This window comes from Scleropages formosus, chromosome 12 (genome assembly GCF_900964775.1).
Source record: "Scleropages formosus chromosome 12, fSclFor1.1, whole genome shotgun sequence".
In the NCBI taxonomy this organism is placed as follows: domain Eukaryota; kingdom Metazoa; phylum Chordata; class Actinopteri; order Osteoglossiformes; family Osteoglossidae; genus Scleropages; species Scleropages formosus.
In genome coordinates, this window is record NC_041817.1 from 148,482 (window position 1) to 174,814 (window position 26,333).

The 26,333-nt window shown below is 42.7% G+C and overlaps 2 protein-coding genes across 3 annotated transcripts in view; one reads left to right on the forward strand and one right to left on the reverse strand.

The window, feature by feature from the left end:
- lrp2a (low density lipoprotein receptor-related protein 2a) overlaps positions 1–12,956 on the forward strand; it is a 60,310-nt gene extending 47,354 nt beyond the window's left edge. For both annotated transcript variants that reach the window (XM_018741635.1, XM_029256848.1), the window contains 24 exons: positions 98–343; positions 1,854–1,982; positions 3,112–3,231; positions 4,476–4,592; positions 4,919–5,035; positions 5,230–5,367; positions 5,708–5,830; positions 6,044–6,172; positions 6,299–6,430; positions 6,588–6,719; positions 6,891–7,034; positions 7,464–7,629; positions 7,714–7,842; positions 8,193–8,413; positions 8,707–8,886; positions 8,986–9,105; positions 9,244–9,334; positions 9,482–9,549; positions 10,277–10,391; positions 10,974–11,100; positions 11,725–11,835; positions 11,974–12,090; positions 12,187–12,258; positions 12,529–12,956. In XM_018741635.1, coding sequence (XP_018597151.1) covers positions 98–343; positions 1,854–1,982; positions 3,112–3,231; positions 4,476–4,592; positions 4,919–5,035; positions 5,230–5,367; positions 5,708–5,830; positions 6,044–6,172; positions 6,299–6,430; positions 6,588–6,719; positions 6,891–7,034; positions 7,464–7,629; positions 7,714–7,842; positions 8,193–8,413; positions 8,707–8,886; positions 8,986–9,105; positions 9,244–9,334; positions 9,482–9,549; positions 10,277–10,391; positions 10,974–11,100; positions 11,725–11,835; positions 11,974–12,090; positions 12,187–12,258; positions 12,529–12,699 — 3,215 coding nt within the window. In that variant the 3' untranslated portion in view covers positions 12,700–12,956. The remainder of the gene's footprint in view (positions 1–97; positions 344–1,853; positions 1,983–3,111; positions 3,232–4,475; positions 4,593–4,918; positions 5,036–5,229; positions 5,368–5,707; positions 5,831–6,043; positions 6,173–6,298; positions 6,431–6,587; positions 6,720–6,890; positions 7,035–7,463; positions 7,630–7,713; positions 7,843–8,192; positions 8,414–8,706; positions 8,887–8,985; positions 9,106–9,243; positions 9,335–9,481; positions 9,550–10,276; positions 10,392–10,973; positions 11,101–11,724; positions 11,836–11,973; positions 12,091–12,186; positions 12,259–12,528) is intronic.
- Positions 12,957–13,085: 129 nt separating this feature from the next.
- On the reverse strand, positions 13,086–24,593 carry rdh1 (retinol dehydrogenase 1). The gene is made up of 6 exons (XM_018741514.1): positions 24,386–24,593; positions 18,025–18,063; positions 17,267–17,597; positions 15,159–15,417; positions 14,635–14,798; positions 13,086–14,515 (listed from the first exon to the last, which is right to left on the reverse strand). Exons 1-6 carry the CDS (start codon positions 24,386–24,388, stop codon positions 14,298–14,300), a joined length of 1,014 nt encoding a protein of 337 aa, XP_018597030.1. The 5' UTR covers positions 24,389–24,593; the 3' UTR covers positions 13,086–14,297.
- Between the last annotated feature and the right edge of the window lie 1,740 nt (positions 24,594–26,333).

Sequence of the window (26,333 nt, forward strand, 5' to 3'; positions counted from 1 at the left end):
ACCAGCTATCACCATGCAATTAGGCTCTGAACTGCTAACACTGGGAAATGTAAGCCTGTTACGAGTGGCATTTACTTTAAACTGCTGTTCCATACAGCCACCCACCAGTGTGAAACACACCAGTGGCAGTGTGCCAATAAACGCTGTATCCCTGAGGCGTGGCAGTGTGATGGTGAGAATGACTGTGGGGATGGCTCTGATGAGGACCCCGCCCACTGCTCCAGCCGCACCTGCCGCCCAGGGCAGTTCAAGTGCAGGAATGGGCGTTGCATCCCACAGACTTGGAAATGCGATGTTGATGATGATTGTGGCGACAACTCAGATGAGCCTCATGACGAATGCAGTGAGTAGGCACCCACACACCTTTTGCATGCTTAAGCTGCCAATAAGGATGTGAGCACTTGCTTTCACGGCCAATCACACAACAACTTGATCTTGAAATACACTCACAGTGTACCACCAGCTTAACATATAAGCCTTTTTACTTAAAAGACTGAGCAACACTCAGGAGCTAAGGCTAAAATGTCATGTCCCTTATGTAAATAAAATAGGATTTATTTTGGATGTAAATATGCAGAATATTTTAATGCAGCAGTAATGTTTATATACACTCATATACAGTGATTTTTTAAATACACTCATCCTCTATTATTCTGTCTCCTGATATCTGGTATAGTACTGGTATCTCATAGTGCTGGAATGATATGATTGGACTTTGGTTTGTTTCCCACTCAGTCTGTGTGGTGTTTGTGTGGGTTTCTTCCCACAATCCAAAGACATGTGTTTCAGGTTATTTGTTCATCCGAACAGTTATATTGCTGTTTTTATATAGATGGTTGTAGGGAGTCAGTATAGTATATCTTGCACTATAAGTTACCTTAGATGAAGGTGTTGGCTAAATAATACAAGGTAATCATTGTAGTTGCTTTGGAAAAATGTGCCTACTAAATAAATAAATGTAAAGTTATGCTGAGTATCTGTGTGAGAGAGAAACTGTGAAATGTACCATCTTGTAGGCACCATGTATCCATCTGCTCAGTTTTGTTCTAGCACTCTGCAGTCTTGGTTGTGCACTCACATGTTTTTTGGTTGCATCCTCTGGTTTACTCCGTTGAGCTTAGATTATCTAATTATACATTTATTTAAACGTGGCGTAGCCTTTGTCTTCCTCAAACCAGTCCATGCACAGTATCATGGTAAATTTACTTTATGAAATCATTCTTTTTTAAAATTTATTTTATACTGTATGCATGACCCCATCTTTCCATTACCCTATTGACCAAGAAAGTCTTAAAAATAGCAGATCTTGAATTTCTGCATTTATTTACAGTTGACAGTTGAATAAAAAGTTAAACATAAAATATAATAAAATGAAAAGGAAATTGATTATTCTTACCACCCTTTCATCCAGTTTCAATTACTGCTTGTCCTGGGTAGGGTCATGGTGAGCTATCCAAGAATTACTGGGCACAGGGATGAGTGGGGTATGCTCTGGAAAGGATGCCAGTCCATTGCAGATAGTTCTTAGCACTGTTCCAAATACAGACTGAAAAAATGAAGAACCTTTTAAATATATAATAGATCAACGAACAAATAATAGATTTAGTTTTTTCACTACGTGATTTTTTGATATTCATTCAGATTTCGGGAACAAATTAGAACTGGTTAAAAGAGGCAAGTGTATTCATATTTATATGTCTCAGTAATGAGTTACTATAGAGAATGTAAATGCATTTAATCTTAATTTATTGGAATAAATGGGTCCCCACAACATTGATTAAACTATACTGGGAAACCGAATATCATCAAATGACTAACATCCCATAGTCTTACCAGTTATGGTTTGTTTGTAGTGGGGCCGGCATATCGCTGTGACAACCACACAGAATTCGATTGTCGAACCAACTACCGCTGTGTGCCAACATGGGCTGTATGCAATGGGCATGATGACTGCAGGGACAACAGTGATGAACTAGGATGTGGTAAGTAGTCATTTGCACACCTCTGTTGTCTGAATGAATGAATGACAGCTTAACATACGTTTCATCCCAGAAAATAACATTTATACAGGGTATTTGTTCTTGTGTTCCAACTCCGTCTGTAGGGTCCTCTTGTAACAGAGCACTTGTTTTTTTTTTTAAAGAAGTAGCAGGTACGAGAAGGGATTAGGTCTGAATACATCTCATATTGCATGTTTAAGATTATATCAGTCCCTCTTCTTTGTGACTCTCGTGGCTGTCAGACAACAGAATGAATAGAGTGAATGAAAGAATAATAAATCTGCATTAAGACTGGCCATTACAGGAGGTGGAGTTCTGACTGACCCTCTTTTTAAAAGACTGGGTTTATGGCCAGTGATAGTGTGTGGGTGAGAGTGTGAGTGTCTGGGATGGCACACTGTGCTCTTTGTGCATGCCCCTGCCCTACCTCCCTTTGCAGAGGGCTTATCAGCAAGCCTAACTCCATTAGTGCCATTCCTGGGACAGTGGGAAGATCATTCCTGGCCTGGCTGTAAGAATGCAATGCATTGGCCAATAAGCACAAGGGGTGATGAGTCCTATCTTGGTATACCAGGATAACAGTGTCTCATCGAAGTTGCATGCAAGCCACAGCTGGCCTATTCTACCTGTGTACACTTTGTGGCAGGTCACTGAAGTTACTGAGTTTACTGGATCTTTTAATTAATTCAAAGCACAGCGATGGTTATTGCTTTAATTTAAAAAAAAAGGCTGAGACTTGTCTCTTTAAAGCTTTTTTGTTAGTTTTTAAATTCAGAATTTTTAACCAGCGAAGGTATTGTAATTTCCTTTTTTGTCAGGAATATGACCACGTCACAAGTTTAATGTCATTATTGTTCTTACAGCTTTGGAGAATAATTATTCCATTCCTCTCAGGCAGGCTTTTGTATGCTTGAAGTTTCCAATGTGTACTGCATGCTTGTGGGGTCTGTGTGGGTCTACGTGAGAAGCCCAACAGTCAGAGTGCTTAAATGTGCATGTGATCTATATGTGTGGGGCTGTAGATGTGTCTGCATGTCTTTGTGTGTATTTGTATGTGTGGTGCACTCATATCTGTTGTATGACTATAGTCACTTTGTATATATGTTTTCAGAGGAGCTCACGTGTGACCCCATGGGGGACTTCCGCTGTGACAACCACCGCTGTGTCCCTCTGCGCTGGAGGTGTGATGGGGACAATGACTGTGGAGATGCTTCTGATGAGCGCACCTGTAGTGAGTCTGGACCTCAACACATTCAAATGCCCGCTTGGCCTCTCTCCACAATTTAATCAGACACTATATGAGGTGAAAGTTTTTCTTCTGGCAGTGCTGTCATTCACAGCAAACCAAATTGATGGTGATGTACTTTTAGCTTAATGTAGTTTTTATGCATATAATGTTAACATCAACAGGAATTAGGTATAAATATAAAAAATGGCTTGTGATATTTCATGAAAATGATATGTTAATTAACAACAGACATGAGGTGCATACTAAAAATAGCAATATGAAAGAGTCAGATTACATATGGGTTGGTTATGAATGGTTTTAAGTTAACAGAAAAGTTTTTTTAAAGGTGCAGCATCACAGAACACTGTTTTGTTCTGCTGGACATATTTGGAAAAAAAAAAATCAATGGCCTTTTTTCCAGCATGGTGTGAAACAGGCTTACAAGTGAGTTTAAGAGGCACACTGCCTTTGGTGTAGTGATTGGTGGGAGTGAGTCAGTTGCGTATCCATGAGCTGTGGAATTTAAAACAAGTCTGAAAGCAAGCTATCTGATAGCAGTGATGTAGTTCTTGAAAGAATAACAGATGGCTCTTAGTAAATTACAGAGCTTGTCAGTGAAATATGTCCAGATTTCTTCAACAAGTGCCCCTTCTTTCATGCCTGTCCTTGTAATGCATGATGATAACACCCATAATGAATTATATGAACTCAGCAGGGAAAAATGGCCTCAGAGTTAATAGTTTTAATCATTCTAAACAGCTAAGTAATGCACCCACACATCAAGGGCTACTTCTTAATATCCAGTACTTATAGAGGTCATACAAGTAATGTGATAATGTGTTTTGCTAATACAATTACTATATATAAAAGTGACGGAGCTCCCAGGTTGAAAAAATAATTTTAACTTTTTGGCATAGAGCTCTTCATAGGCTTTGCCACAACATGATTATAAAACAATGACTTAAGAAAAAATTACTTTACAATTGATGTTGGGTTAGAGTGGGTGAGAGAATTATGTTTCTCTGCTATGCTCTGTGATGATAACAGCCAACCAATGCAGTGAATGAACAATGTGTGTGCTTGATATAGGGTCGGTTTTATGTTCCATGTGGCCTTTCCAATCAAATTTCCACATGGGAATAATAAATAAAGATGATGATGATGAGGACCAAAGTAATGATGATGATGATGATGATGGTGATGATTCTTATTATTATTGTTATTGTTAACTGATTTGTCTGCCCTAGGCCCTCGTGCTTGTACGGAGAGCGAGTTCCGCTGCGACAACTTGCACTGCATCCCTGACCGCTGGGTATGTGACCATGACAACGACTGTGAGGACAACTCTGATGAAAGAGACTGTGGTAAGTGGATATTCCTGGCAGCCACCTTTATTTTCCCTGTTCTGTGGGTTGCAGGCTTCACTGAAGAGTGCTTTTTGTCTGCTTTTAACAAACCAGACATCCACTGAAAAAGAGAGGCCTCCAGCCATCTTTGCCACTCAAAAAAACACTCAAAAAAAGTCATCACCTCAAACATCTAGGGAGCATTGCATGTTAGTTATAGGGATGACTGGGGATGACAGCAACAAAATTTTTTGTAGGTCTTAATATTTGCTTTTACTCTGTGACACAAGTTTGATGATTAATTTTGCTGTTAATAAAGTTTGTACTGTGGGGCTGTGCTGCAGAGTTGCGGACATGTCATCCTGGGTACTTCCAATGCAGCAGCGGGCATTGCATTGCAGAGCGCTTCAAGTGCGATGGCAACGCCGACTGTCTGGACCAAAGCGATGAAGCTACGTGCCGTGAGTGTCCCCAAAACACAGCTGGCTTCAGCTTTTACATTAAATATTAATTTGTCTTTTTGCCAGGAACAGTTTTGTACTTTTCCTACACAGAGGCAACATGCAACAAAGACAAAACTGTAGGAAATATGACCTATAAATGTTGCAGAGGAAGAGCTGGATGTGAGTCAAACTTATGTGATCCTCCTTGGCAGCTACGCGATACCCGAATGGTACCTACTGCCCTCAGTTCCAGTTTGAATGCCGCAACCACGTGTGTGTACAGTCCCATTGGAAATGTGACGGGGACAATGACTGTGGTGATGGCTCGGATGAGGAACTCCACCTCTGCTGTAGGGCCAATTGTCTTATTCATTTCTTATTAATTACTTTCAAGAATTTTATGATGATTTATACAAACTGTAAAAATACCTTACTATTCTCTCAATAACATACGTTTTTTTACAGCTAATTAGTTGCTTTGACGATGTTCTTGAATTTTATGAAATTTACTGTGTTTTATTATTTTTGTGTTTAAATAGAGTAAATCTTAGTGAAATAGAGATTAGAATACACACATCTTTCATGAAAATAGCATAAGTATGGCTATTAATTTAGTTTTACAGCCTAGATCTGGTTTACCTGAGTTTTAGTTAAATTAACTAATCCGGATTTATATTCCTATTTCCCCAGTGGACATTCCGTGTGACCCCCCCTTTCGTTTTCGCTGTGACAACAACCGCTGCATCTACAGCCATGAACTCTGCAACTCGGTGGATGACTGTGGGGATGGTACAGATGAAAGAATAGAGCACTGTAAGTCAGGCCCAATTAGCATCTGTACTCCCATCTTTGGGAGTGGCTTCTTCTTTGGGGTTTTAACTTCTTTCTTTATTTGTACCTTTTGTTGTTTCATATTCATTTGCCAGAACATTTTAGATCAGAGATATTCTGTTGCAGGTATGATGTATAGGAATTCAGTGTATGCTTTCAGATGGGAAAACTAGAATGACACAATTATGTCCTCAGGCCAGCCCCCGACTCATGGACCCTGCTCTGTGGAGGAGTACAAGTGCAGCAATGGCCAGTGTATCCCTCTGCAGTATGTCTGCGATGACTATGACGACTGTGGCGATCACTCTGATGAACTAGGGTGCAGTAAGTAACCGTTCTGAAATGTGCTGTTCGTGCTGTATTGTAACTATTCCAACATACACTCAATGCAAAAGTAGTACTTATGATGGGGGTTTCTCATGGAATGCTGTGGATCTTTTCCCTGAGCAGACCGTGGCAGTGGCCGGTCTTGCAGTGAAAATCTCTGTGAGCATAACTGCACTGACCTGGTGGATGGAGGCTTCATCTGCTCCTGCAGACCTGGGTATAAGCCCAGTCAGACAGACAGGAACACCTGTGAAGGTAGACAGTGTAACTGGATATTTTTTCTGTAGCAGTTCATATTCAGTACCTTGCTCAAGGGTGCTATAGCGGTATCAGAGAAGATTTGTAACAGTAATCTTCAAGTCACAAATTCCTGCTTGTAACTGGTCCGTTACCTGGTGTTATTTATTCCCAGATGTGAATGAATGTGAGATATACAGCACATGCCCACAGGACTGCCGGAACTCCAAGGGAAGCTATGAGTGCTTTTGTTCCCAGGGCTTCCGCTCAATGGGCCTGGAGCATGGGATGGAGTGTGCAGCTGAAGGTGAGCACAACAGGGTGGTTTGTGTTTGTTTCTGTTGGAATACTGTTCCTAGCATGGTAAAATATGTAGCAGGGTTCGACATAGTCGCCCTGAACCTAGGGTCTGGGTCAACTTTCTTTCTCAGTCCTTCATGTCAACCTGTTTAACATAATAGTCCCGCTATTTCCCAAGGCAACCCACCAGTGCTACTCCTGCCAGATAATGTGCGGATCCGTCGCTACAACCTCTCATCACAGCAGTTCTCTGACTATGTGGACAACTCCGAGCACATCCAAGCCCTTGACTACCTGTGGGACCCTGAGGGGATTGGCCTCAGTAAGACATACCAAGCCTGTGATCTTGTGTGCTGTTCTTCAGTTACTGAATTATTTTACTAAATCAGTCATTCCAACAAATTTTACTTTGTATAGCACCTTTTTATAAGCAATATCTTAGAAAGTGGTTTACAGAACAATTTTTAGTAGCAATCAGAAAACAGCAAGACTTAAATTGCCCGTAAGGGAAAACTGAAAATTATTTCTATACTCTATTAAGAGGGCAGCTGAGCAAAATTGCTGCAGATTTGTTTAATAACAGATTACCATATAAGAACTATTGTAAAGGACAATATTTTTGTCACATTTTGCACAATTTAGTTAAAATAATTTGTATATATCGAAAAAATTACATAAATCAGTGGATTATAAGAGAGCTTTCATTTAGAGTTAGCCACAGCTCACAATGCACTAATGAATATTTTTTTAGGCATTGTTTACTGGACTTTGCTGGGAAGAGGCTCTCAGTTTGGGGCAATAAAACGAGCCTACATGACAACCTTCAACGACAATGGCAACAACCCTGTGAAGGAGGTGGACCTTAACTTGAGATACATTGCCAACCCAGATGGAATTGCAGTAGACTGGATTGGAGGGTGCGGCAAATCATAGAAAGAAATAATGTTGTCTGCTAAGTCTGTCTTTTTTTGCCAGTGTCACATCATGATTTTGCATTGCAGCCACATCTATTGGACAGACTCAGGAACCAACAGGATCGAAGTGGCAAAACTGGATGGACGGTACAGGAAGTGGCTTATCCACACAGATCTGGACCAGCCAGCTGCCATTGTTGTTAATCCAGCACTTGGGTGAGTACCCTTTCTAAGGCATTAACAAAGACACATGCTTTGTAGCTTCAGGAAGAGATTTTCTACCTAATAATTATTTTACTTTGTATTTCCAGCTGTATTTTTCAAAACAAGCAATTATTTTTCCCATCCTTTTTTTATTGTTGAATCTTACTTTGCTTAAGTATAATCTGCATTAGTCCACTTGTTGATTATGGTCCACTGGACAGTCCAATTTTAAGATTTACAGCCTGTTGTGTCATTGTCCTTTGCACATCAGTTCGGAATGAAAACAACAAATGTACAAGTTAAAAATAGACTAGGGTCATTTTATGTGCTGCAGATAACATGATGTTGTGTTTTGTGGTAAGTACCATGTACTGGACAGACTGGGGCAGAAGGCCCAAGATTGAGTCGGCCTGGATGGACGGGCAGCACAGGCAGGTCTTGTTGGATGAAGATCTAGGCTGGCCCACCGGTCTGGCCTTGGACTACTTCAATGGGAATAGGATATACTGGTGTGATTCCAAGGAGAACATCATTGAGTCCATGAAGGCAGATGGCTCAGAGAGGAAGATCATCATATCAGGAGGTGCTGACCAGTACAGACACAGATAACTGTGCCTCTTACAATGTAGTTCATAAAAAGTCATGTTCAAGTGAGCTTTGGTTGAAAAAGTAACTAGCAGAGGATCAGTGAAAATGTACATTTTTGTAAACACGAATCTCAAGTCAGAAGCATTCAATCAGGAACATTATTCAAAAGCATTTTTATGTGGGCCAGACCATTTTCATTAGTATATCTTTCCTCGCTTAGAGTCTTATGTTTAAAATTTCTACTATGGTACCTAGCGGTATTTAATTTTGTTTTTTTACCATGTCCAGATATTGGAAACCCCTACAGCCTGGATATCTTTGAGGGACATGTATACTGGACTACAAAGGAACGTGGTGAGCTGTGGAAGATCAACAAATTTGGTGTAGGGGACAAAGTCAAAGTGCTGACCATCAACCCATGGCTAACACAAGTGCGCATCTACCAGGAGCACAGATATAATCGTTCAGGTAAAAGGACTGTTTTATAACTGTTGTAATGAGTCGAAACTAACCACCATGTATATTTACAGGTAGTGACATAAATGCTACTCACTATTATTTTTTCAGTGCCTAACCCCTGTAAGGATGTCTGCAGTCATCTGTGCTTGCTGAGGCCGAGAGGATACACCTGTGCCTGCCCTCAGGGGTCCCTGCCCCTCAGCTTCAATCCCAATGAGTGTGATGCGGGTACACATCCATCAGCTCTTCTCTGTTCCTCTTTAATTTATTGCATTGTGCTGAAGCTATACAAGTTACAGAATGTATGAGTAATGCCTGTGTTGATATGTGTTATGCTGTTGTAATACATGGCTTCTATCCTTTCAGCAAACGAAGCTCCTGTTGCAATGCCTTCACCATGCAGATGTATGAATGGTGGAACATGCTACTCTGAGGAAGAGGGGATTCCAAAGTGCAAGTAAGTCTCAGCAGGTGGTCCTAGCAGACACAAATTAATAGAATAAATAAATATAATAAATCCTAGTTCATGCCAAATATACTGTCAAAATAACCCTGTTATCTTGTAATATGTTTTGTATGGCCTGGTTTTGTTTCTGAATGACAGGTGTCCATATGGCTATGCAGGCATCTACTGTGAGATGGGAAAGTCTAGTGGAGCTCCTGCAGGAACAGGTACTCAGTACCAGGTTCAAGTTATCTCAAGTCTAAGTTATGTCACTAGTTCAAGTTACTTGACCTCAAAGCCAATAACCTGTCCAAGTTACTGTTTTGTATATTTTAGTGCAAAGGTCTGAGGTCATTACAACTGGCTTTTCTACAAACATTTTAAATATGTGTCAGATTAAAAAAGGAGAGGCATCTTTATAGAATTAATAAAAATTTTAATGAAAAAGTAATTCCTTGTGTACAGTCTGACACAATGGGATTCACTGAATTGTGTGAATGAGCACAGTAAGTAAAATATTTGAGCAAACATTAGAGCTTTGTCTATAAGTACCCCAACACACATAAAACATTAAGCTGCAGAAATGATTTCCATAAACTAGTTTGAAGTCCATCTAATCCCAAGTAATGAATGTCTCTTAAGTCACGTAACACTGATAAACAAGAACAAAAAAAAAGAACAAAAATAATAATAATTTAAATTTAAGAAGGGTCTCAATACTCATCTCTTTTGGACTCACTTCTCCCCCGATCTCATAAGTGCATGATAAACATAAGTGTTTGTTTAGAAAAGCATTAGAATTAGCATTTGTGAAGAAAAGCATTAGATAAATGTAAATGAGTTTTCACAAACTATGCCAAATTGCCATTCCTTCAAGTAGAGGTTGCCTTTTTTCACCAGTATGTGGTTCACAGGAAATCTCTGCTAGTGCTGTTGTTTCTCCCCCTTTGACAGTTGCAGTGTTACTGGTCATGATTGTCATCCTAATCATTGGAGGGCTGGCTGTCGGAGTTTTCTTCAACTACAGACGTACTGGCTCCTTCATTCCTTCAATGCCTAAACTCCCAAGGTATATAACACAATAATTCACCCCCTTTATGCTAAAATCAATCTTTTCACAACCAAAGACCTGTTTCAGGTGAACTTGGGACTCTAAATTGCCCTTATGTGATGTGACTGTGGGGGGTGGCGTGGTGGCGCGGTGGGTTTGGCCGGTGCCCACTGTGTTGGCAGGTCTGGGGTTTGAGCCCTGCTTGGGGTGTCTTGTGACGGACTGGCGTCCCATCCTGGGTGTGTCCCCTCCCACCTTGGCCTTGCACCCTGTGTTGCCGGGTATGCTCTGGCTTGCTTGGGACAAGCGATTGTTGATAATGGTTGGTTCGTTGTTATTGTGAATGTGTGACTGAGTGCCTCTGTGTTCGATTGCGCTGCAGTTGACTGGTATTCCATCAAGGTGTACCCTGTCTAACACTTTATGTTTCTGGGATAGATTCTGTCCTACTGTGACCCTGCACTGAACAACTTGATAATGTATGGATAAATGGATGCTCTTTCCCCATACAGTAGAAACTCTTGAACTCTTCCAGCTGCCTTAGGTCACTTAGATCATTACAGAAACCAGTTCCGAGCAGTCCTTTTTTCTTCCTTTCAGTCTGAGCAGCCTGGTGAAGTCCAGCGACGCAGGCAATGGTGTTGCATTCCGCTCCGGTGATGATGTTACCATGGACCTGGGTCCGCCTGGTCTTGGGGTGTCTGTCATTGACAGGGCCATGCAGCTGGTAAATATGGCTTATTATTATCCCTCATTGTCTTTACATTTACCAGAACATGTTTCATCAGCTATTTTGTGACCTGCTATAATGAAATACCCATGCAACCACAACTGACTTTTGAACTACAGGCTGCATTCCTCATGCATCATTAACAGAAATAACTAATAAATAACTAATGAATTGCATTTTTTAACCTATTTCTTCATTATATCGTTAAAGGGGTGAAACTCAAATCCATTCTTTTCTTATAATCAGTAACTGAATGAAATTCAGCAGGAGCATTTTTGTGTTTCAGGTATTGCAGTGTCCCTCAGTTTTAGTCAATGAGTTGAGGTTATATTTCTATAGTAACCATCTTACAGATTTGACGTGTCAGATCATGATTAGCTAAGCGAAAGCGCTGCAATAACATTGACATGCTTATGAAATATTTAAGTGGGATTTGTGAACACAGAATTTATGTTGTGAGTCAATTTGATATTGAGCTCATAGTTCCAGGTGGTGGTTAGATAATGTGGCTTTGAAAGATCAAAATTTTTAATGACTACATCATGCTAAAATCCAACTGAAAACTGTCTCTAAGCTCTTTTGGGCTGATGCCTAATGACTTGCCACTGTTCACCTGTTCAGGATGAGGACTTCGCTTTGGGTGCAGGAAAGCAACCTGTGACATTCGAAAACCCTTTATATGCAACAAATGTTACTGCAGTCGGTGACCCTGCTGTTATCCATGCCTCACAGGTAGGCAGAACAACAAGTTTTTTTAAGTTAAATGGAACAAATCAGAGATGTGAATGCTTACAAAATACTGATGCAATGGAGAACAAAATTGAAAAAAAAAGTTTTGGTTAGTGTTCATGGTTACTGTATTGTACACAGGTGACTGTTAATGTGAGTGGGGACCAGATCAAGGGCAATTATGAGAACCCAGTGTACTGCTCAGAGCCACCTGAGGGGGTAGTGGAGATGCCTTCTGCCACTGCAGAGCCTGTTCAGGTAGTGGCTGCCAACCAAGGGTGATCATTGAAGCCCTCTCCTTCTTTCATGGACCGAAAAGGTTTGTGCTAAGATGGTTGTATCTCTTGGCTGCAGGAGTCCAGGTGGAGTTTCTTTAAGAAAAAACTGAAACCAAGCACTACGTTTGAAAACCCTACCTACTCAGAGGTAAGAAAACATCTGTATTTTGTTATGATTATGATTAAGAAGTGGTGTGCTTTCTTTTTGGCATATAACATTTTCAGGGAACTTAGTTATTCAGTTACAGACAACTTGTAGTTTGTTGAAATGCAGTGGATCTTTTGACCAGTTTCTTATGGTGTTAATAACATCAGCAATCATAATCTTTCATTTTATTCCACAAAGAACATGCTTGCTGATATCACGCCAATATCTTTACATTTCCATTTTGTGAGGTCCTGTCTCGTTCTCCTTCAGATGCAGAATGAAAAAGTGATGGAAAGTGGTGAGGATGGCACTGTAGCAGAGGCCCCACCCTTTGCCCCTCCCGCAAAGCCCCTGAAGAGAGAACGCCCCTGTGCATACACACCCAATGATGACACCTTTGGAGACACAGCCAATTTGGTGAAAGAGGACAGCGATGTATAACGTTGCCCTACCCTGCCGACTTGTGAATGGGAATAACAGATACCCTCTCCTTTGCACAGAATCTATTTTTATATGCAGCCTGTGAACAAAACTTAAGATTGTTTTTTAAAAAAGAAGAAAAATAATAGATGAACATTCTTATAGCCTACAGAGAAGAGGTCTCGGTTGACAATGCCTTCTTATGTTTCTTATGCCAATTCTCATGTGTCGATGATTTTTTTATTACAATGTACTATATGTATATCTTTGCACTGAACCGGCAGATATATTATAAATACACTGTATATTTGTAAATTTGTGAAAAATTGTCAAATATTCTTTTGGAATAGCCTATTGTGGAATAGATGATCTTATTCATAGTGACACATGACCAAGATAACACTTTTGAATAAGTGCATTGCATATATAAATGTATGTTATTTAAAGATGCTCATACATTAGATGAACATGGAAAGAGAATGTATACATTTCATCATGCCTGTTTATATACCTCATTTCTGGGCTGGAAACAAAATGAAACAAAACAAAGATATGTTTATCATGTTTAGCTCTTCAGATATATGTTTAACCTTTTCAATATTTTATTGTAGATATTGTCCAAGGATAGACCAAGGGTATCTGTAAAACTTCCATTTCATATTTTCCAGGTACAGCCAAATATTTCAAATTCAGATCTTTCCTGTTATATGCAATACTTAACACACTTTTAAATACAATCTTTTAAATGCAGTGAATAGCACAGAATTTCTATGTGAATAGAACTATTAATAGATCAAGATGTCCTAGTTAAAACTGAGCATGTATTCATTGGTGACCTTTAAAGACAAATATCCTGTCCTGTTTGTTCTGCAGTCCCTTAGCTTGTAAGGTCTGAGTGACAACAACTAAATGAAATAGTTGGACAGCTTGCACAAAAAAAATTACTGGAAATGTGTAATTGCTTTTTTTGGAAAACATAGCAAAAGCACAACATTATTGATTCTTTTCAGATGTTACCTAGGACAATACTTGAACAAAGCAGTTTTAATTGAGTCTAGTGCATTCCACTGTGGGTAATTTGCACACTTAAGCTTACATACAGATGCAGAAATGTTAAAACTTTAATCATGGTATTTGTCATGTGTAAATGAGCTTATGTGAATACTGGATATTACAGTATACTGAATGCAATGATAAATTTTGTAAAATAATGTCAAAAGAAGACAAGAAGAAAAATACTGTTTTAATGTGTAGATTACTCTGTATGCTTAAAGGTCTTTGTAGATAGACAACAGAAACTGGAAGATAAAATGATGCTGCTGAAGAAAATCTAATAAATTTCTTATTTTACCATAGAGACTCACCATAATGTGGCACTGATGAGATGCAAGTCCATTACAAAGATTCTTTTCTACTTTAACCATTTTCAACGAAACTTTCAGAAGTCACTAATTTCATATAATCAGTTTTAACATTTTTGTTTATTTTGCCTTTTCACTGTTACCCATTGCAACCAGTTACGCAGAAGCTTATAGTGAAGCACAAGAACAAAAGATGCTTCTGATGAACATCAGCATGCTTCTACTCATAAACAATACAATTATGGGTACAAATACAACTTATTTGACTGAAGGGGTTGGAAGGATAGCCCGAAGCAACAAATCAGTAATGAATGCTGGGAAGTAAGACAGGGGGATCCAGAAGAGCTTGGCATCCCAGCCTGCTCCATACCGGGTTCGTGGATGTCTGGCTGTCAGGGCATGTTCCATGCACCATGTCACCTTTGAAAGGTCCGAACTGCACAGGATGTTCATGTAGAACCTCTGCACTTTATTGACTGGGTGACATGGTGAGAGATATTACTAACCACTGATGGGAATACTGCACACACATTAGAAAGACCAACTTTTCATTACGAGTATTTAGTCAATGAAGAAAAAAGCAGTTTCCACTCACATTTTTCTACATACTTTTCACCATATGAAGCTGCAACCTCTGCCGGGAGCCGATGCCACAATCGCTCCATATTTGCCTCAATAAGGTCCAGACGGGTCACTTCTGTCTTGAAATAGCCAGGCTCAATGATACTGACTTTCATACCCCAAAATTGCATTTCTCTCCTGGGAAAAGAATAGGGTAAAAGTTTGAAGACATTTTAAATGTTGAGAACTCACAATAAGAATATGTGAACTGTATATAACAGCTTACTGAAGAATTGGGATATCTGTACAAGGGAACTTCCTGAGATTTTTTAAAATTTTATTGCAATACCTTTTTGTTGCAATTTCATGGTATAAATTATTGATCAACAACCTTAAACAGTTAACAGAAATGAATTTGTACTGTGCTGAGGATAACTGTATACAAATCAATGTGATGTGAATAATTCTTCCTGAGATTGTGCTCTTCTAGTAGTATGATTATTCTTTTATGTATAAAAAGAATAAGTAACAGCAGGGTCAGGAAGGCTGTCAAGGTACCTCAGGCCATCTGAGAAGGCTTCCACACCCCATTTGGACAGGCAATAGCCTCCACCAATCACAGAGAGCCTTCCAAGGACACTAGCCACGTTAACAACCCTGCCTTGGGCCTTCTTCAGCAGCGGGAGGAACTTAAGAGTGACCTCTATCATCCCAATGAGGTTCACAGCAAGGACCTTCTGAAAGTCCTCCAACTGCATCCACTCATCCAGGCCAATGGGCATAGACCTACCTGCATTATTCACCAAACCCCAGAGACCTGGCACAGTGCAAAAAAAAGGTTCAGTTTACTTCACAGTGCATTTGAAATGACTGGGATTATCTACAAGGTGTAGTATTAACACATTTTTAAAAGTATTCAAAAGAGTTTTACAGAAATATATCTTGTAATCTTAACTTGTGATTATAAGAAACGATGGTATACTTGTTTTTATTCTTTTCTAAAATTTTTCTCCAAAGCAACAGCCAGTGTTAAGTTTGTACACTAAGATACTCGGAGTTATAGTATGTAATGATTTATAGAGCTGGGTATTTTTCACTGGAGCAATTCATAATACAGTAAGTACCTCACTGAAAGCTACTACAGTTGGAATGAATTCAAACCCAGGTAATTCAAATGCACTTGCACCTATAACAGCAGAACTACCCGCTACCCTGCAGTAAAAGTTAGGTAACCAATTAGATCATCCGTAAATAGTATGTAGGGATAATACATACAACTGTAATACATCTACCTTATGTAGCATGCAGCATACAGTTGGGCCTAGATTTAAATACTTAAATATGTCTCGGTACCTACTGGGATACCGAACTGCTTGTAAATGAAGAACAGCACAGAACATATCACTAGGGTAACTGTTTGAACCCAGATAAAGGACAGCTACACATGAGGAGGGCAATCCTTAATTAAATTGGTCAGGGTCAGTCAAAGGTCACTCACTGTGTTTTACATTTTATCAGTGCAGAAGTTTCCACATTCCAGTCACCTGCAGTGTCTCGATGTAAGATCCAAGCTTCCTGTCACTGAGGAGTTTTTTTTTTTTTGCGACCAAGAGCTCAAAGGTTCTCGGTTCTAGCTCCAGTGTGGTGGAATGACCTCCTCGTCTCACTCAGAACTACTGAATCTCTGTTCACGTTTAAAAAGCGTCTTAAAAGTCACCTTTTCCGGACTCACTTCTCCCACGATCTCTTAAGTTCATGTAATGTGTAAATGTTCATGCTCTATAACTTTGAGATCATGCCTGTTAAACAATGGATAAAACTTCACGCAACTATTCCTGTAATGTAACGTAAATGTTTTTATAAAAATATATAAATATATACATATACAGTTCCATATGTATGGGTGCGGTGGTGCAGTGGGTTGGACTGCAGTCCTGCTCTTCAGTGGGTCTGGGGTTCAAGTCCCGCTTGGGGTACCTTGTGACGGACTGGCGTCCCGTCCTGGGTGTGTCCCTTCCCCCTCTGGCCTTCCGCCCTGTGTTACCGGGTAGGCTCCGGTTCCCCGCGACCCGTATGGGGCAAGCGGTTCTGAAAAATGTGTGTGTGTGTATATATATATATATATATATATATATATATATATATATATATATATATATATATATATATATATATATATATACACACACTATATATTACTACTAATGTGTTTATGAATCATTGACATTTGGATAAAGCTTTATGCAGGTACTCCTGTCTGTGATGGACATTGGTTCAAACGGTGGAAAGTAGCAAACTAACTGTACTTAACAATCACACGTCTCCATCCGTCTCCATCCAAGTCTTTCTTTCTCCTAATGTAATGAACACATTGTATTTTCTACGAGATGTATGTTGCTTTGGAGAAAAGCGTATGCTAAATGAATAAATGTAAATGTGAATATGAAAATATTCACATTTGGAATATGAATATGAAAATGTTACTTTGTCTTCTTCCTTAAATGGTTTTCAATTTGCTTTTGATCTATGGAGGAACGATAATAGAACTCATTAGAAAAATCCAACTCTTAATGTTTTTTGTTTTGCAGTACATCGCCCTCAAGAGGCTGTGGCTCTGCTTTAACTCCTCCAGTGCGTCACATAGACTGCCTCTACGTGTGTCCTACCTCGCCCCCCGACCTCGCCACGCACCACTTCCACAGCCCTGTCAATAGCGACACTGTCTGTGACGTCCAGCAGGATCGTCTTCAGTCTGGAGCTGGCGCTTGCTCTCAGGCTGGTGGCACCTTTCTCTGTGAGACATGCAGCGATGACGCGGAAGCCCTTCTGGTCAAGCTGGCAAGCCAGAAGGTTCCCAAAGCCCGAGTCACAGCCTGTCACAAACACGTGTTTGTCATGGATGCAGTCCACTTTGCGGGAGTCCCTGATGTACCACACCAGAGCAGCGATCCCCACAGTGGCCAGCAAGCACGACAGGAAGAGGTTTGACAGCAGAGTCTGCGACCACGAGAAAGATGACAAAAAACACAACACCGTTCATCAGGTGACCCAGGCAAGCCAGGGGAGTGGTGCACAAATTATACACTGCTATGTAATTTACTACACATAGGCTCAGCACTTATTTGCAGTATTGTTACACAACCTTATCACATAATCACTGTGGGCCAGCAGGGTGTATGGTGTTTAAGTGTGTTATCTTACTGTCTCATAGTACTGCTGTTGCTCTCCTGGTCAAAGTACTTACTCTGAGTTACTGCAATAAAATACCCTTCTGTATAAATGGGTAAAGCATTGTAAGGTTAATTATCTTCAACTGCAAGTCATCCTGGGCAAAGGTGTCACATAAAAAATGAATAATTATCATTATGACTGATTAGTTAATGGGACAAATGTACTTCTGCATAGTATACACATTTTGTCTCACCTCAATGATTTCTTGTGAGATATGTTTAAATTCAGTCGTCTAGAAAAGAAATCAACATTGTTATAAGTACCATAGACATTTCATTCAATGAAAAAGCTAAGCACTTACGAAGTGGGATTGTTTACAATATCTAAATTTAACACAAACAGATCCCCAGGATTTATGTTCCACTATTCTCTACAAAGCTGATATACAACATATAGTATACATACTCTGTGTGTGTGTGTGCGCATATATATATATATATATATATATATATATATATATATATATATATATGTAATAGTGGATATTGAAATTGTGTTCACTGGCTGAAAATAATGAAATATATTAGAAAAAGTGAAGCTAGACCTGTACGGAAGGTGGCACAGCAGTGATTTCATTTAGGAAAAAGGTAACAATGTTGGGAAAAGTACCTCCCTACCAGCAAATATTGATGCGTGAATGATTAAATGTAAATGAACAAATGTAAATGTAAATATGAACAAGCAACCAGACAAACAAAACCTCTAGATCAGCCAGTATTCATGTGCATTTTAATCGGTTCAGCTGACTTCAGCAACTTGCACTGACTGGGGCCGGTCATTTAGCTGAAGCCTTTCTCATTTACCGTTCATTCTAAATGAATAAAAGGAAATGTAAATACATGCATGAAGTGGAAATAAGAAAGGAAAAGAAAACAAGAAGAAAAGACTTATGAAGAAAAGAAACGGGAAACAAAAAGAGCAAAGGGTCACTGAAGGGAACACGTGCTACTTTGTACATGTGGCTTTATGCAAAATAACATCCATCCATCCATCCATCCATCCATCCATTTTCTATCTCGCTTGTCCTAGTAGGGTCGTGGTGGTAGCAGGGAGAGCAGAGTGGCCCAGCTGCCCCTGTCCCCCGCAACTTCCTCCAGCTCAGCCTGGGGGATCCCCAGCCGTTCCCAGGCCAACTGTGAGATACAATCCCTCCAGCGGGTCCTGGGCCGACCTCGGGGCCTCATCCCTGTTGGCTGTGTCTGGTATACCTCCAAAGGGAGGCGCCCGGGGGGAATCCTTATCAGATGCCTGAACCACCTCAACTGGCTCCTCTCGATGTGGAGGAGTAGCAACTCTACTCTTCCCAGATGTCCAAACTCCTCACCCTTTCACGGAGAGTGAGTCCCAACACCCTACGGAGAAAACTCATTTCAGACGCTTATACCCGCAATCTTATTCTTTCGCTCATTACCAAAGTTCAAGACCATAGGTGAGGGTAGGGACGTAGATCGACTGGTAAACGGAGAGCTTTGCTTTATGGCTCAGCTCCCCCTTCACCACTACAGTCCGGTGCAGTGACCGCATTACTGCTGCCGCTGCTCCTAGTCTGTGGCCGATCTCACACTCCCTTCTCCGCTCACTCGTGAACAGGACCCCAAGATACTTAAACTCCTCCACCTGGGGCAAATTCTCTCCCCTTACCTGGAGGGGGCATACCATCTTTTTCCGTGTGGGAACCATGGAGTCAGACTTTGAGGTGCTGATCCTCATCCCAGCTGCTTCACACTCTGCTGCAAACCATTCAAGTGCGTGTTGGAGGCAACCATGTGAAGGTGCCAAAAGGACATCATCTGCCAAATGCAGAGACATCACCTTCCAACTCTCACACAGAATGCCCTCCTGACCTTGACTGCGCCTTGATATCTTGTCCATGAAGGCCACAAACAGGAGTGGAGACAAGGCACAACCTTGGCGGAGTCCAACACCCACACTGAACAGGCTTAACTTAATGCCGAGCATGCAGACACAGCTTTCGCTCCGTATGTACAGAGACCGAATGGCCCGCAGTAGTGGCCCTGGTACCCCATTCTCCCTAAGCACCTCCCGGGGAACATGGTCATAGGCCTTCTCCAAGTCCACAAAACACATGTAGACTGGATTAGCGAACTCCCATGCCCCTTCAATGATCTGTGGGAGGGTAAAAAGCTGGTCCACTGTTCCATGGCCAGGGCGGAATCCGCATTGTTCCTCTTCAATCTGAGGTTCAACTATCGGCCAGAGCCTCCTTTCCAGCACCTTGGCACAGACTTTCCCAGGGAGGCTGAGAAGTGTGATACCCCGATAGTCGGGAAACACACTCTCATGTCCCCTTTCTTAAAGATAGGGACCACCACAGTTTGCCAATCCAAAGGCACTGTCCCCGAGGTCCATGCAACATTGCAGAGGTGTGTCAGCCATGACAACCCTACAGCATCCAGGGCCTTAAGCAGTTCTGGGCGAATCTCATTCACCCCAGTGCTTTGCCACCGTGGAGCTTACCAACTACCTCAGTGACCTCCACCAGGGAAATGGACTCTGACAGCCCGGAAGCCTCTGGCCCTGACTCCTGTAAGGGATGCATATCACTCGGGTTTAAGAGTTCCTCAAAGTGCATCTTCCATCTCTTGACAATGTCCTCACCAGAGGTCAGAGTTTCTCCACTCTTGTTGAGCGCATCCTGAGTGAAGCTCCTCTGACCCCTTCTGAGCTGCCGGATGGTTCTCCAGAACCTCTTTGAAGCTGACCAATAGTTGTTTTCCATGGCCTCTCCAAACTCCTCCCATACACTAGATTTTGCTTCTGCAACTGCAGCTGCTACTGCCTTTTTCGCATGCCAGTACCTGTCTGCTGAGTCAGGAATCCCCAGAGCCATCCAGGCCCTAAAGGCCCCCTTCTTCAGCTTGACGGCTTCCCTCACCATCGGTGTACACCAGCGGGTTCTCGGGTTGCCACCCTGGCTGGCGCCAACAAGCTTGTGGCCACAGCTATGCCTGGCTGCTTCCACAATGGAGGTTTTGAACAGGGTCCATTCAGACTCCATGTCCCCTACCTCTTCTGGAACATGGGAGAAGCTCTCCCGGAGGTGTGAGATAAAATCATTCTGGACAGGGTCCTCCGATGGTCATTCCCAGCACACCCTCATTAAACGCCTGGGCCTACCGGGTCTGTCCATCAATTTTCCCCGCCATCTGATCCAACTCACCACCAGATGGTGATTGGTTAACAGCTCAGCACCTCTCTTCACCCAAGTGTCCAGAACATGTGACCTCAAGTCAGATGAAACGACTACAAAGTCGATCATTGACCTTTGGCCCAAGGAGCTCCGGTGCCAAGTACACTTATGAGCATTGAACATGGTGTTTGTTATGGACAAACCATGACTAGCATAGAAGTCCAATAACATTTCACCATTCGGGTTCAGATCGAGCAAGCCGTTCTTCCCAATCACCCCCCGCCAGATTTCCCAGTGTTTGCCAACGTGAGCGTTGAAGTCCCCCAGCAGGACTATGGAGTCTGTAGGTGGGGCCCTGTCCAGAACCCCTCCCACCCTCTCCAAGAAGGTGGAATACTCTGAACTGCTGTTTGGTGCATAAGCACACATAACAGTCAAAGTTTTCCTCTCTGCGACCCTCTCGTCCACCAGGATAAACTCCAACTGTATGGCAGCCAGCTGGGGGCTTGTAAGTATCCCCACACCTGCCCGGTGCCTCTCACCCCATGCAACTCCTGAGTAGGAGAGGGACCACCCCCTATCAAGGAGTTTGGTTCCAAAGCCAACATTGTGAGTGGAGGTGAGCCCAACTATATCTAGTTGGTATCTCTGAACCCCCCGCAGCAGTTCCGGCTCCTTCCCCCGAAGTGAGGTTACATTCTACGTACCAAGAGACAGTTTCTGTCACGAGGGGCTGCGATGCCACGCGTCACCCTGCCCTCTCCTGCCGACTGGTATACATTGCACCCAATCCCCATGTTGGACCTTGCGGGTGGTAGGCCCACGTGGCACCCCCACGTTGCCTTTTCGGGCTGAGCCCGGCCAGGTCATGTGGGCTGCCTGGCCACCAGGCGCTCGCCTAGGAGCATTACCCCCAGGCCTGGTTCCAGGGTTAGGTCCCGGTGACCCTATTCCATTTTCATGGAGGTTTTTGGATCGTGTTAGTCTGGATCCTTAGTAATTTTAGCAATTTTTGTGTAGCCTCCACACAGTTTGTTCCCATGTGTGGTTGGATGTTTGGGGTGGAAAATGGTTATATAAATATTCAGGGGGGTTATGGTTTTGTAACGTGACTTTTTTTTGTTGTTCCTGTATTGTGCATTTTCTTTGGTGTTTGTTGGTGGGAGAAATGTCATTTAGGGACTGCCCAATCAGTGCTGGTGGGCCGTGGGCAAAGTGCTTGCGACCTTGTGGGGTGGGATGTTCCGGGAGAGAAGGGGAAGAAGAGGGAGGAGGAGAGGGTTGGAACACCGCGTGGGGAGAAAGGGGAGTTTTTTTTTGAGACCGGGCGAGGATAACGAGCGGTTTGGGTTCGTTCTCGCTCGGGGGGGTTTTTGTGAAAAAAAAAAAAAGAAAAAAAAAAAAACCACGCGAGCGACAACCAGTTAGGTTTTTTTGAGGAGTTTAAGGGAAAGAGAGGTAGGGTTTGGCCAGCGCGACTGGACCCGGCGGAGAGACAGTCGCCAGGACTCGCCATCATCGCTCCATCCTCGCTGGAGAGAGGGTGGATGTGACGACAGGTCGCTGTCGGTTTCCTGCACGAAAACCGTAACGGCGGGAATTTCCCTCGGTGGTGGACAAGGACTGAAGGAGCTCCAGACTAAAAAGTGCGCCAACGAGACGATGACGACGGTACCAGAGACTGAGTCATATAAAAGGAAAAAAACGTGTTCGTTTTCTTTGGTGGTGTGAATATGTTTATTTGTGTGGACGTTTTATATTAAATGTTTGTTGGGTTTGTATTTCACCTGAATGTTGTGACACTCAGTCCCTGTGTGGGTGTGAAGAATGTTTTTTTTGGGGAAAGGAAGGCGGGGCTGAGGTTGCTGTGTGTGACGCATGCATGGGAGGTTTGTACTCACTATAGTATAACAGTATAGCTGCACGACGCTAACTGGGCCTCTCCTCACCCTAGCGAGAGCCATACCCCGCAATTGGGGGAGCAACAGTACACGCATCCCAAAGTTGTGTTGTGGACACCACCGATTCACCTCCCATGCTAGTAATATTAAAAAAACATCAGAATTGAGTGGTTGGGCTACATTTGTAATTTGCGACCTTGCACTAATAGTACACACACACATTTACAGAACCGCTTGTCCCATACGGGGTCACGGGGAAGCGGAGCCTACCCGGCAACACAGGGCGTAGGGCTGGAGGGGGAGGGGACACACCCAGGACGGGACGCCAGTCCGTCGCAAGGCACCCCAAGCGGGACTCGAACCCCAGACCCACCGGGCAGCAGGACCGTGGTCCAACCCACTGCGCCACCGTGCCACCGCACCCCCGTTGCACTAATAGTAATTTTTGTAAATTTGTGATTTACGCCCTGTGTTTTCCTTGTGTTTTTCTTTCCTTATGTCCTTATAATTTATGTCATAGGCTGCTGAGAGGATTCACAGAGTAAGAATCTCATTGTACGGTGTAACAAACTGTTTACTGTAAACATGACAATAAACTCTTGAAATCTTACTCCAGATCTGTTCGCCTTGGGAGACCCTACCAGGAGCATACTGCTCCTGACGACATAGCTCTGGAGATCCCTAGATCACGCAAGCCCTTACGCCACGCCAAGGCCCCTATCCAGGAAGGGGAAATAACAAAATAACATGTTATGCAAATAACTGAACTGTCACCACACTGACTAACCCCCCAAAATCTGCTCAAACTGTTAAATTTTTATGATGTACACTGCCCCCCTATTTTATTTGTTTCTGCTCCTAATATATAGCTCACGGTAAGTGTTGCTAGTGTCCATTGTTTTACTGTGTTACTTATAATGCTACACAGTGTACATTCATGTCCTATACAGCTTTCTTTTTTGTACTGTATATTATATGTAAATGATTTTTAATGCATATTGTCTGTGAATACCGTATATTGTGTACTCTGTCGCCAGACACTGTCCCGTGTTTGCACTCGTCTGCTGTGTATGTTCTCTAACTCAGTAACTCGCCTGTGGCCGCACTCACACTCAAGTTCACTGTTACTTTGACGCGGTAAGACTCGGGCTGCCACAAGCGGCAATACACACACTGTCCGCCGGGTGGCACAAGAAAACTACGTGCAACTCGACTTGCTCGTAACGACTGCGTGACCTCTTAAAAAGAAAAAGTTTGTCTTCAGCTGCGGTTCAACAGAACACACTTTGTAACGATATAAACTAGTACTTTCGAAGAAACACCACCAAAAATCCCATACACAGTGTGAATGCAGTGAGTGAGCGAGAGCCCGCGGAGCTTTCGGACTGACTGACTCACTTCGCCACAGTGACAGTGAGTGAGAGTCGCCGCAGGGCAAACAGCAGCGGCAGCAGCCGGTCCGTGGCGCGTGTAAACACTCGGAGGTCCTGGACTAGACTTACCATGGCTGTGCACGTTCTGTTCCACGCTGGGCTCCTGGGTTGGCTCTGAGGACTGCTTTGCTGGAAGACTATCCCGTTTCCACAGAGCACAAGCGGTCTCGGGTCAAAGGTCTGCGATTGATCCCCGAGGGCAAAAGAAACGTTATGTGTCCGCGGTTTGCAGAACGCCCTTCGCTGCACTTCTACAGCGCGCTGAGCTCCGGTTGCCGATCACACCCTAACCGGTAGGACACAAGTGACAGTAACAAATAATGCCGGGTTCGGTGCCACCTGCTGCCCCCGACTTCCTCACTCCATCTGACATGTAGGCAATTCCGGACCCTGAAAGTGTGTCCCCCGAAATGCAGCCTTTTGTGCGTAGATCGTGCAAAGATCCCGGTATGTCGGTCACAAGAAAAGAGTGGACAGATGCCTTGAAGTCGTTCGGGAGGAGGTGCTGGTGCAGAATGATGGGCCACTGTCAGGGTGTCAAAGAGTTACAGTGTGTTGGAGAGTCTGGGTACTCCAGCTTTCAGGTTGCAGTGACCAAGAAAGCGCATCCTTCGTCTTTGTTCAGTTACTTATTGTGCAGTAGTGTGGGGAATCAGTGGGCTGGCTGTGTAAAACTTGACTTTAAGGGTAGTTTAGGGACAGGACGAGTGCTGTAGACTCAAATTTGACTCACAACGACCACTTGCGTGGTTTCGTGGTAAAGGAGGTTACCAAATTTGTTCACCAGCATTGCCTTCTTCATCTTTGGATTGCAAACATTCAAACTCTGCCCACCCACAGCTGGATTTAAAAGAACAGCTGGAAGCTGGGACACACTGGCATTAGCCACTGCACCACCGTGCAACTGTTACAAGGAAAATAGCAGATGATTTTTTTTCCTCAACAAAAACAATAAGTTAGCATATTGCGTAGATAACAACTAACCCACAACAACTGTAAAAACATTTTCTATGTGTTGGAGGTTCTATTCAGTGTGCTCTCATGTTGGTGAAGTATCGATCACGTGAACTTTGTACGTGATGTGTTCTGATGAAGCGCCTATGTAAATAAATGCTCTTCTCTTCTGGTTTAAGAAAACCGATGGTGTGAGCGTGTACTTTGTTACCTCTGTTAAGTATAAATACTTTACCACTTCTCAAACGCAGAGATGGCTGCGCCAACAGGTTATGGGCCCAGCACGCTTCCACTGCGGACGGGACAAGAGCGAGTTGCGTTGCGCTGAAGAGAGGTGACGCAGAGATATGTTTCATTGACAGTGAAGGTAAGCAAGTGAGCACAATGCTAAAGAAAGCACTGTAGATTCCTTCATATCCACAAGACATATTCTCTGTTAAAACAGCGACTGCCAACGGGGCTTCTGTTTGTTTTCGACAAGGACATGACGAGCTCATTCACAAGGATGGTACGAGATTTGAAATAAAAGAACATAATAGACTGTACTATCTAAACACTATAGATAAGGGAGAAGATTATTGTAACGGCTGTTACGATATTCAAACTTGGCACGAAATCCTCGGCCACAGCAACTATGATGTTGTTTCCAAGTTGCCAGATATTGTGGAAGGAATGGAAATCAAAGGAAAGATTGACAAGTCCAAACTGCACTGTGAAGTCTGCACACAAGGCAAATCTGTGCAAAGCGGGAACAGAGAACCCGATGTACGTGCCAAAGTCCCACTTGAACTTGTGCACACAGACTTGGCTGGTCCTATTCAACCAGAGGCTAAGACGGTCACAGGTATGCACTTGTATTTGTTGATGATTTCTCAGGCACAATATTTGTTTACTTCCTGAAAGCTAAAAGTGACACTGCAAAGGCTACGGAAAAATTCCTAGCAGACACTGCTCCTTATGGTACAGTAAAGTGCATTAGGTCAGATAATGGCACTGAATTCACAGCAACAGAGTTTCGGTCATTGCTAAGCAAAAATCGCATCAAACATGAATCCTCTGCACC

Excerpts from the sequence above, each read along its gene's own strand:
- rdh1 (XM_018741514.1), bottom strand. Across the intron at positions 15,418-17,266 it reads TGGCGAGGTCGGGGGGCGAG|GTCTCTGGGGTTTGGTGAAT; the intron begins GTAGGACACACG and ends GCACTGTGCCAG. Across the intron at positions 14,516-14,634 it reads TGAAAAGTATGTAGAAAAAT|TCAATAAAGTGCAGAGGTTC; the intron begins GTGAGTGGAAAC and ends CATGTCACCCAG.